This window comes from Hyperolius riggenbachi, chromosome 10 (genome assembly GCF_040937935.1).
Source record: "Hyperolius riggenbachi isolate aHypRig1 chromosome 10, aHypRig1.pri, whole genome shotgun sequence".
NCBI classification, from domain to species: domain Eukaryota; kingdom Metazoa; phylum Chordata; class Amphibia; order Anura; family Hyperoliidae; genus Hyperolius; species Hyperolius riggenbachi.
This window is the reverse complement of record NC_090655.1, coordinates 60422730-60435028: the sequence shown is the minus strand read 5'-3', so window position 1 is coordinate 60435028 and position 12299 is coordinate 60422730. Positions and strand designations below refer to the sequence as shown.

The window sequence follows — 12299 nt, the reverse complement described above, 5'->3', positions numbered from 1 at the left end:
GCTGGGGAGATCAGATGACTCACCAAAAGGAAAGCAATCGAGCTGCAGATTCTATTCTGTGCCTGAAGTCTGGACTGCAGCTGAAAGCTCCCGCGGTCTGACTCATCTCTGCTCTGTGCTAGGAGCTTTCCCCGCCCCTCCACGCTGCTGATAGGAAGGAGCTGAGGAGGAAGAGGAGGAGGGCGGAGATTCTAGGAGGAGGAGGGCTAGTGATTCAAAACTCCGTACAGAGGAATGAATCGAAACTCTGCGCAGAGGAATGATTCAAAACTGCAGAGGAATGATTCAAAACTCCGTGCAGAGGAATGCTTTAGATCCTTATCCTGATCCTTTAGAGCCTAATCACAGCAGCCGGGCGGGAACAGAGACCCAGGTGGGCGCTCCGCCCGGCTAATAGGCTCTGGGGAGAACACTGAGCATGGTATTACAGTTTACATAATGAGCAAGCGTCCAATCTCTACCGTCCGGTAGCCTGACATCGCGACCCACATGCACGTACCTACACATGGTGCAACCACCACATGTGTACGTCCCCAATACCTTACAATGTCTAGATGTAGTTGAAGGGTTGACAAAATGGCTACTGACCAAACTATCTCTAAGAGAGGGTGACCGTCGGAACGAGAAAAGTGGTCTTTCTGGGACATATCTGCTGAGCTTAACGTCATTGGTAAGAATATGCCAATGTTTCTTAATTATATGGCTGATTTGTTGGTGTTGGGCTGAGAATCTCGTACAAAAGCGCACAACGTTCCCACCGCCCCGTGTCTCCCGATATTTGTTTGAGAGGAGGGATGTGCGGCTACTTGCATCCGCCCTCTTAAATGCCCTCCTCAGAATCCCCTCAGAGTAGCCTCTTTCAAATATGATCCGTTTACCACCCTTTTTTGCCTTCTGTCCCTTAACCAGTTCTTTATCCTCATACATACATTTTCCCCTGGCCCCTGCATCCTCAGCTTTTTCACCAGGCTATTGTGGGGAAAAGTGCCTTTGCAAAGTTAAAGTATACAATGTCTACTGCTTCCCCAAGATCTACATTTGTATTTTCCACTTCATAAAAGCTTAGTGGTAAATGCAAATGTAGATCTAGTGCAGAAAGTGTTCGACCTACAGGTCGAGTATTTTTCAGCTCTCCATGGGCCGGCATTGTAAGTACTCAGGTTTTTGAGTACTATTGAAGACAAGTGGCTCTGTACTGTGCACATGCGAGTGTACACTCCCACATGTGGGGTACAGAGCTGCCCATCTTCAGAAACACTCTGGAACACTCCCAAAGGAGGAAGATTTGAACACATTCCTCACATTTTGAGGAAATCTGTGATAGATTTACCACCTTGCTCTACTCATGCTCTATATGAATTTCTTGATATCTGAGCCAAAATCAATTTAACAACTTCCCCCATGATGATCTACAGCTCCATGCAGTACACAGCTATGTGTGTGTTAGACCCTCACTACCCCTCCATTCTCCTCCCAACAAAATTTTACCACCATACCTAATCACCATTTTATTTGACAAACTGCTAAAAACTGATTTAAAGTTTACCAAATATACGGGTGTCCATAGATTACTGGCAGATGATAAAATGTGCCAGAAATATTGACCAAATGTTTACCTGTCTATGTTTTTCTATAGAGCTTCTCAAAGGGAGTGTAAAAAAAATGCTTAGCAATCTTGGCTCGTAAATAATTTGGGCATTTGACTTCTGTCTTGCGTAACATATGCACTTCAGACCTCCTCTCCAGCCAGAAAACCACAGGCCAAGGAATGCTTTGTGCAATCTGTTGGTGATGGTATCAAATGGTATTTTATTTTTGGGTGCTGGGGACATTAACGTGCTGCCAGTCTGGAATCATGCAACACGGATTACACTTTTTTAAAATCCAAAAACATGCCCAAAGTCAAAAGTACACCTTATCTGCAGGAAAACCTTGCTCAAAAATTAATCAAAAGCATGGATGCACATGTTTGCAAACATATGGCAAGCCATAGCAGCCTATAATGCTAGTCCTATCATCCTGAAGCATACAAACACTGGGAGCAGGCTGTCTGAATGCCTCCATTCACCTCCCCATAGTTAGGATCACATTGGCAGTTGGGAAGTGCTAAACTACCAAACATCTGAGATCAACTGCACACATCTGCATATCACCAATGTGCAGCACTGAGCAGGTGTTGCAGGTGTGAAAAACTCAAATTCCTGCCTGGTGGTACACAAATTTCTATTAGCAGACACCCATTAATTGCAATGCACGTGCTGGCAATCATCATGCACCCAAGAGTGGTCTAACCATGCACTGGTGCAAGTTTATTACTGTGCCTGTACAGAGCAGTCAACAATCGTACAAGCAGTGTTTAGCAGGTGCCCCTTGGTCCAAACACTGAAGGTTAGATAAAGAAATCAATTGCGATTTCTTTTGATGCTTAACTGGCATTTCCCCAACATAGAAAAACTGAAAGATGCTAACTTTTTACTGTAAAACTAGCCTCTGGGTGCAGTTATATCATGTAGCAGATTTTTCTACAGGCCACTGCAGAATCCCGCTACAGCTGCATCCTACCTGCAGGCAGTCCTTGAAGAGAAACCGTAACCAAGAATTGAACTTTATCCCAATCCGTATTTGATACCCCCTTTCCCACGAGAAATCTAGTCCTTTTCTCAAACGGATCATCAGGGGCTCTCTATGGCTGATTTTGTGGTGAAACCCCTCCCACAGTGTGATGTCAGTGCCTCACGGCTCTGAGGTCCTGACATCACACTGTGGGAGCCTTGTTGCATTGTGGGAAATAACTGATGCCAAAAAAGCGAGCAGCATCTACTTCCAGTGACATCACATGTCAGCAGTAAAAATTTCACTATGTGATAAATTTCACTATGTGACAGCCACTGATGTTTCTTCGTTAGTGACAGATTTCATGCGTCCACATTTTGGCAAATCCAACACTGAACCAGTTTGACGAAACTTAGCCAAGCAGTTTGCTAACTGTAGCATGGGAGATGGGTGGTCTCGTAGGGTGTCTTGCATTGAAATTTGCTGCAATGACCCGGTTACTGCGTTCACCAGACATCAAATTTCTATCCGCTCCTCATGTGTTAATCTCGGCGACATGTCAATGGCTGTAAACAAAGAGAAACTTGTAAATAACTCATGAAAGAATAAAGTTACGTTAAAACCAAGCACACCATTGTTTTTCTTGTGAAATTCCCAATAAGTTTGATGTTTCACATGACCCTCTTCCTATTGAAAAAACAAAAGTTGGATTCAAAATGGCCGACTTCAAAATGGCCGCCGTGGTCACCACCCATCTTGAAAAGTTTCCCCCCTCACATATACTAATGTGCCACAAACAGGAAGTTAATATCACCAAGGAGGTTGGTAAAACTTCAAGTAGCCCATTTCATGTAAACAAAATTTGTAAATGTGGTGGTAAAAATATAAAGTACATGGTAACCAATGCCCGGAGCCTTGCAAATAAAATAGAGGAATTAGAGTTCATTCTGAATGACAAAGGCTATGACATTGTGGGAATAACCGAGACATGGATGGATGAAAGCCATGACTGGATAGCTAATTTACAAGGATACAATGTGTTTAGGAAGGATAGAACAGGGAAAAAAGGTGGAGGGGTTTGTCTCTTTGTTAAGAATTCTTTTACAGCTGTCCTCAATGATGAGATGGAGGAAGATTGCGAAGATGTGGAGTCTGTTTGGGTAAATATTCATGGTGGAAAAAAGTTGCCAATTTCTTATTGGGGTATGCTACAGGCCACCTCATATTAATGAAGCTTCAGAACTGCGATTACTACAGCAGATTGAAAAAGCTGCAAGTAAAAAGGAGGTCATAATTATGGGCGACTTCAACTTTCCAGACATTGACTGGAGTATTGAGGCTACCCATTCTGGTAAAAGCAGCAGATTTCTGGCAGCACTACAGGACAATTACTTGACTCAAATGGTAACGGAACCAAGTAGGGGGAATGCGTTACTAGATCTGATCATTTTTAATAGACCAGATAATGTATCAAATGTGCAGGTTCAAGAACATTTGGGAAATAGTGATCACAACATAACGTTTGATCTGGTGACTGATAGGCCACGGGGCACAGGGACCACTAAAACTATGAATTTTAGAAAAGCAAAGTTCAATCAAATTAGGCAGGCACTAAGTTTGGTGAACTGGGATAATGTACTACAAGGGGAGGACACTGAAGGGAAATGGCAAGCTTTTAAACTTATACTCAATCAATATTGTAGTATGTATACCCCATATGGAAACAACATATCGAGAAATAAAAAAAGGCCTCTATGGATGAATAGAAAGGTTAAAGATAAAATGAAGAGGAAAAAGAATGCCTATAAGGTCCTAAAACAGGAGGGGACCAAGGCTGCACTAAGCCAGGGGCGTAGCAATAGGGGGTGCAGAGGTAGCGACCGCATCGGGGCCCTTGGGCCAGAGGGGCCCCGAAGGGCTCTCCCTCATCTGCATTATTACTTCTCTATTGGTCCTGTGCTGATAATAATCATTTTCTATAGATGCTGTGAATAGTAGTAATCACTAACAAACTGTTTCCCAGCCTCTTCTTGCACCCCTGACACTGTAGTTGCCATTGGCAGGTTTTGGCATGCCGTATCAATTGTTATGTATAGAGTGCTTGGGGGGCCCCATGTAAAACTTGCATCGGGGCCCACAGCTCCTTAGCTACACCACTGCACTAAGCAATTATAAGGAGTGCAATAAAAATTGTAAAAAGGAAATTAGGCTGGCAATGATCGAAGCTGAAAATCAAATCGCTAGGGATATCAAATCTAACCCAAAAAAGTTTTACAAGTACATCAACTCTAAAAAAAAGAAAGGTTGACTGTATAGGACTCCTAAAGGATGAGGATGGGAACCCAATTGTGGATGACCAAGGTAAGGCAGAGTTATTAAATGCTTTCTTTGCTTCTGTCTTCACAAAGGAAACAGCACTGTTGGAAATTAGAGAGGCAGAAGAGTCTCAATCTTCTAACTGTAATATTAAATACTTAACGCAGGAAGAAGTGATGGCAAGACTAAATAAATTAAAAATAGACAAGGCACCTGGCCTGGATGGCATGCATCCTCGGGTCCTAAGGGAATTAAGTTCAGTTATAGATAAACCCCTTTATCTTATCTTTTGTGACCCTCTTTCAACTGGCAGAGTCCCAGTGGATTGGCATACAGCCCACGTTTTCCCATTATTTAAGAAGGGCAAAAAAATTAAATCCTGGAAATTATAGACCTGTAAACTTAACATCAGTTGTATGCAAACTATTTGAGGGGTTACTAAGAGATACTATACATTTCTTCATAGTAGAAAATAATCTTATTTCTCAGCATCAACATGGGTTTACTAAAGACAGGTCCTGTTTGACTAACATGCTCAGCTTTTATGAGGTTCCTTCGACACTGTTCCCCACAAAAGTCTGGTGCAAAAGATGAGGATGCAAGGACTGGGGAAGAGTCTGTGTGCTTGGATAGGGAACTGGCTAATGGACAGAAAACAAAGAGTTGTGGTCAATGGATCATACTCAAAATGGGAGACTGTTAGCAGTGGGGTCCCACAGGGGTCTGTACTGGGTCCAGTGCTCTTCAATTTATTTATTAATGACCTAGTGGATACAGTAGTGAGCAATGTTGCTATTTTTGCAGATGATACAAAATTGTGCAGAATCATCAACTCTAAGGAAGATAGTGTTATATTGCAACAGGATCTGGATAGGATGGCTATATGGGCACATACATGGCAGATGAAATTCAATGTTGACAAATGTAAAGTCATGCATTTTGGTCGTACCAATGGTCTAACACCATACAAAATAAATGGGATACAGTTGGGGACATCAAACTTGGAGAAGGACTTAGGAGTACTCATCGACAACAAGTTAAATAATCGTACTCAATGCCAAGCCGCTGCAGCTAAAGCTAACAAAATTTTGGGATGCATTAAAAGGGAAATAAAAACTCGAGATGCTAGCATAATATTGCCCCTGTTTAACTCTCTAGTAAGGCCACATCTGGAATATGGAATTCAGTTCTGGGCACCACATTACAAAAAAGATATTGCAGTTCTAGAGCAGGTGCAGAGACGAGCAACAAAATTGATACGTGGGATGGAAGGTCTCACTTACCAAGAAAGGTTAGATAAACTGGGTTTATTTAGTCTAGAGAAAAGACGCCTTAGAGGAGATCTAATTAACATGTATAAATACATCAGAGGGCAATATAATAGCTTGGCGGATGAGCTTTTTGTCCCTAGGCCTTCTCAAAGGACTAGAGGACATGATCTGCGCATGGAGGAAAAACGTTTTAGCCATTTATTTAGGAAAGGGTTCTTTACAGTAAGAGTGATTAAGATGTGGAATGCATTGCCACAGGAAGTCGTTATGGCAAACTCTATACCTGCATTTAAAGGGGGCTTAGATGCTTTCCTTGCGTTGAATGACATCCATGGCTACAATTACTAGGTAATGCCAATGATGTTGATCCAGGGATTTTATCTGATTGCCATCTGGAGTCGGGAAGGAATTTTTACCTTGTAAGGGTTTTTTCGCCTTCCTCTGGATCAACAGGGATATGTGAGGGAGCAGGCTGGAGTTGTACTTTGTACTGGTTGAACTCGATGGACGTATGTCTTTTTCAACCAAAGTAACTATGTAACTATGTAACTATGAGGTAGTGAATGCTAATATGGATATTGGGAATGCTGTAGATTTAATATACTTGGACTTTGCAAAGGCCTTCGACACTGTTCCCCACAAAAGTCTGGTGCAAAAGTTGAGGCTGCAAGGACTGGGAAAGAGTCTGTGTTCATGGATAGGGAACTGGCTAATGGACAGAAAACAAAGAGTTGTGGTCAATGGATCGTACTCAAAATGGGAGACTGTTATCAGTGGGGTACCACAGGGGTCTGTACTGGGTCCAGTGTTTTTCAATTTATTTATTAATGACCTAGTAGATGCAGTAGTGAGCAATGTTGCTATTTTTGCAGATGATACAAAATTGTGCAGAATCATCAACTCTCAGGAAGATAGTGTCACATTGCAACAGGATCTAGATAGGATGGCTATATGGGCACATACATGGCAGATGAAATTCAATGTTGAAAAATGTAAAGTCATGCATTTTGGTCGTACCAATGGTCTAGCACCATACAAAATAAATGGGATACAGTTGGGGACATCAAACTTGGAGAAGGACTTAGGAGTACTCATCGACAACAAGTTAAATAATCGTACTCAATGCCAAGCCGCTGCAGCTAAAGCTAACAAAATTTTGGGATGCATTAAAAGGGAAATAAAAACTTGAGATGCTAGCATAATATTGCCCCTGTTTAACTCTCTAGTAAGGCCACATCTGGAATATGGAATTCCATACAAAGCAACAAAATTGATATGTGGGATGGAAGGTCTCACTTACCAAGAAAGGTTAGATAAACTGGGTTTATTTAGTCTAGAGAAAAGATGCCTTAGAGGGGATCTAATTAACATGTATAAATACATCAGAGGGCAATATAATAGCTTGGTGGATGAGCTTTTTGTCCCTAGGCCTTCTCAAAGGACTAAAGGACATGATCTGTGCATGCAGGAAAAACGTTTTAGCCATTTAGGAAAGGGTTCTTTACAGTAAGAGTTATTAAGATGTGGAATGCATTGCCACAGGAAGTCGTTATGGCAAACTCTATACCTGCATTTAAAGGGGGCTTAGATGCTTTCCTTGCGTTGAAAGACATCCATGGCTACAATTACTAGGTAATGCCTAATGATGTTGATCCAGGGATTTTATCTGATTGCCATCTGGAGTCGGGAAGGAATTTTTCACTTTTGGGGCTAATTGGACCATGCCTTGTAAGGGTTTTTTCACCTTCCTCTGGATCAACAGGGATATGTGAGGGAGCAGGCTGGTGTTGTACTTTATACTGGTTGAACTCGATGGACGTATGTCTTTTTTCAACCAAAATAACTATGTAACTATGTAACCATTCCAATTTTATTAAGGTGTAGCTATATAAATGGCGCACCCTGTATAGAGCCAGGCCCAAGCATCAACAATGCTTAAATGAAACCTGTACTGAAAATAACCTTATGAGATAATTAATTATATGTGTATTAGTAATGGTACATAGAACTTTCTTGCCGCCTCACATTCTGCTTTTCAGTTTAGGAGCTATAATGTGAATTATATACAGCAGCCATAACATTGCGAGCTAGAATCTGATTCACTATCAAATATTTCAGCATTATCTCCTCATGTCACTGTGAACACAGATAATTGTTTTGCCCCTTATTTACTTTTCAGGAGGGTTGTGCTACATTTCACTGACTTTTTTTTTTTTACTCTTGCAATGCGAATACTACCCCTGCATATGTTTACCTGAACTGAAACATGACCTGACGAGTTACATTTTAAATAGTTGCTGTGAAATTCAGTCATCTAAGTGTAAGATGCTTACATATAGCCGTAGGGATCAGGACGTGATCCCTGGAGCAACAGTTTGTGGCTAAGTGCTGTAGAGACACATTAGTAGGCTACAGCCAAATGACTCATACTATTGTTATGAAGGGGGGAGGCAGGACGACAACTTGGCATACATCGGGCAGTATAAAGAGGGGAACAATGAGCTGGCCTGAGATGATCCGACACTCTGCATCTTTCAGCATTGATCAGGGCAGCGATATACACTAGATTCTCAGTGGAGAGGGCTCACCGCCTGTCATGTTTAGTCTAGCATGTCTGTGAGGCTTATTATGTGGGTGAATCACAAAGAATAGTGCAATACAACAACCAAAAGGTCCTGCAGGTGAAAATTCACTGTTTGATTTTGCTTCTACAGGACCAGGACTGGGAAAGTGAAAGTGAGCCGGAAGGAGAGAACTGGTATCCAGCAAACATGGAGGAACTGGTGACAGTGGATGAAGTTGGAGAAGAAGACCTGATAGTAGAACCGGACATCACTGAACTTGAAGAAATCGTTCCAGTGGTGCAGAAAGACAGTGAGAACTGCATTCAGATGTGCACACACGGAATAGATGCTGTGGATTTACAATGCCGATTCCGTGAGAGAACCAGGAGTGAGTGTTCCTCTGTGATCATGAGCTGTGCCTCCCCGAGAGAGTGTGCCAGTCCCAGCAGTAGCTGCTGTGAGGCAGCAGCAAGTGTCCCTGATGTTACTGTGAACCCCATTGACAAAGCTGATGAAATGGATGAGACTGTCAAAAGCCCCAGCAGACACTCCAGCGGAAAGGAACCTGCAGCAGAGATTCTGGCAGCTGCTATGGACCCTCAGTCTCCAGAGTGTGGAGATAAGGCTGCTACTGATCTCTGTAACAGAACTGACTCTGATGCAGCCAGCAATGTCAGCATGATGGATGTCCCTGCCCAGGAGGAAAGACTGAGTTTTAGGGAGCGGGCGCATTCAATATCTGGTAAGATACGCATCACTTCTGCTATCTTGTATCCAACTGCCTATTAGTGTATTGTTACATACACGCACCATGATTGGTACTCAATCCTATGGTTGACAGTTCAGGGTTGAGTGCTATTTAGACATGTTGCTAGGCTACAGCCTAGTAATGTATTGTGAGGATATTTGGGGGGGGGGGGGTGACTGTGTGGTGCATGACAACAGAGGCTTCCAGCAGGCAAAGTAAGGAGAAGAACATTGTACTCAGCACAGACAGTCCAGCACTCCAGATCTTGGTGACGCAGTTATGTGCCTTGACGTTTTACCTCCTAAACCACCATTGTGTGCTGACTATAGCAGTCAACCAGATTCATAGAGCCACTCTGACTGGCTGTTCAGGCTAGCCTTGTACCCAAACCCCCGAACTGTCCTGAGTTCCGCAGGACTGCACCCCTCCCCACCCCCCACCCCCGTTGTGTCCCGGCTGGGCAGGCAGAGGAGGAAAAAATAATCCAGGCAACAGCCGCGCACCAATGAGTAATATGGGGATGCAGGGAGAGGGGCCGACATCATTCCTCCCTTCCTCTCCATTGTCCCCCTTCTAGTGTTCCCTAGCAGAGTATTTGCACAGCGGTGTATGCATCTATCTCACCTGTCCATGCATTCCGGCTGCTGGCTCCTCTCTACTTCCTGTTTCCCATGGCGCATCATGCTGAGAAACAGGAAGTAGAAAGAAGGTGGCCACAAGAACACATGGACAGGTAAGATGAGACGCACGCACCGCTGCCCCAGTACTCTGCAAGGACACTGCAAGGACAAGAACACTGGAGGGCGGCCCGATGGAGAGGAAGGGAGGAATGATGCCTGCCCACCTCCCTGCATCCCCATATTACTCATTGCTGGCACTGCAAGGTGACACATGAGGTAGGCAATACAGTGCCTACCCACTGGCACCAAGGCTGGCACCCTCCTCTTGCCAACAGTTTGAAAAAGTAAAGTTGTAGCTTAAAGCTATACTGTAGGGGGGCCGGGGGAAAATGAGCTGAACTTACCCGGGGCTTCTAATGGTCCCCCGCAGACATCCTGTGTTGGCGCAGCCACTCACCGATGCTCCGGCCCCGCCTCCAGTTGACTTCTGGAATTTCTGACTTTAAAGTCAGAAAACCACTGCGCCTGCACGCCCGTGTCCTCGCTCCCGCTGATGTCACCAGGAGTGTACTGCGCAGACACAGACCATACTGGGCCTGCGCTGTGCGCTCTTGATGAGATCAGTGGGATCGAGGACACGGCAACGCAGGCGCAGTGGTTTTCAGACTTTAAAGTCTGAAATTCCAGAAGTGAACTGGAGGCGGGGCCGAAACATCGGTGAGTGGCTGCGCCAACACAGGATGTCTGCGGGGGACAGTTAGAAGCCCCGGGTAAGTTCAACTTATTTTCCCCTGACCCCCTACGGTATCCCTTTAAAGCGGATCCAAGATGAAAAACTAACTATAACAAGTAACTTGTCTATATATTTTATCTAAAGTTTAGATAGTTTACACAGCATATCTAGCTGCAAACAGCTTCAAAAGTTTATGATTATTTATTCCTGTGATACAATGAGGGCAGCCATGTTCTGATTGTCACAGGCTGAGGGCTGGAGATGCTATCAGCTTGCCTGTGTGTAAATTAAGTCCCCTCTCTTCCTCCATCCTCCCCTCTGCTTCTGAAATCAATGGCTAGTAACCTCCACCTCCTCCTGCCCAGACTGAGCTCCCATAAGCCCTTGCTACAGTGCCAAGGCACAAAAGGAGCTGTGGGCGAGGCTTATTTAGTTTATAGGGAATTTGAGTATTTAAACAAAACAAACAAAAAAAAAAGTATTTGGCTTGAGGAATGCCCTATAAACTATATGGAAGGAACACAATTATGCAATGAGTAAAAGTTTATCACGGATCCACTTTAAAGAGACTCTGAAGCGAGAATAAATCTCGCTTCAGAGCTCATAAATAGCAGGGGCACGTGTGCCCCTGCTAAAACGCCGCTATCCCGCGGCTAAACGGGGGTCCCTTCACCCCCAACCCACCCCCCGCAAAAGAGTGTCGTAGAAAGGTCGCAGATTTATTGCTTCCTGGAGGCAGGGCTAACGGCTGCAGCCCTGCCTCCAGTCGCGTCTGTCAGCGGCGCATCGCCGCCTCTCCCCCGCCCCTCTCAGTGAAGGAAGACTGAGAGGGGCGGGGGAGAGGCGGAGATACGCGCTGACAGACGCGCGTGGGGCAGGGCTGCGGCGGTTAGCCCTGCCCCAACCAGGAAGCGCTCCCCCGCTGCACCGAGGGGGATTTAGGGGTGAAGGGACCCCCGTTAAGCCGCGCTATAGCGGCGTTTTAGCAGGGGCACACGTGCCCCTGCTATTTATGAGGTCTGAAGCGAGATTTATTCTCGCTTCAGACTCTCTTTAAGGCTGCGCAGAGAGCGTGGCTTAGTGTCCCTGTTTCCAATCTTCAAAAGTTGTGAGGTATGATTGTACCTTATTTTCTAGTTGAACCCGATGGACATATGTCTTTTTTTCAACACAAATAACTAAGTAACCGTCCCAAATTCAGCGGGACTGCACCTGGCTGGGGGGGTTCTGTCCTGCGGCACCCCTCCCCCCCTTGTGGGCAGGGAAAGGTGGAAGAAATGATTGAGGCACCAGCCGCGCATCGATGAGTAATACGGAAACTTCCTGTTTCCCAGCATGATGTGTCATGGAAAATAAGAAGTAGAGAGAAGCCGGCCACCGGAACACATGGACAGGTGAGACAGACGCGCACTCCGCTGCACCAATACTTTGCAAGGTGACACTGGAGGGGAGCTCATGGAGAGGGAGGGAGGAATGATGTTGCCCCCACCCCCC

General features: G+C 44.7%; 1 protein-coding gene across 3 annotated transcripts in view; it reads left to right on the top strand.

The window, feature by feature from the left end:
* The window catches only part of RBM20 (RNA binding motif protein 20), a 534741-nt gene that overhangs the window by 428253 nt on the left and 94189 nt on the right, over positions 1-12299 (top strand). For all 3 annotated transcript variants that reach the window (XM_068258701.1, XM_068258700.1, XM_068258699.1), the window contains one exon: positions 8855-9446. In XM_068258701.1, the coding sequence (XP_068114802.1) occupies positions 8855-9446 (592 nt within the window). The remainder of the gene's footprint in view (positions 1-8854; positions 9447-12299) is intronic.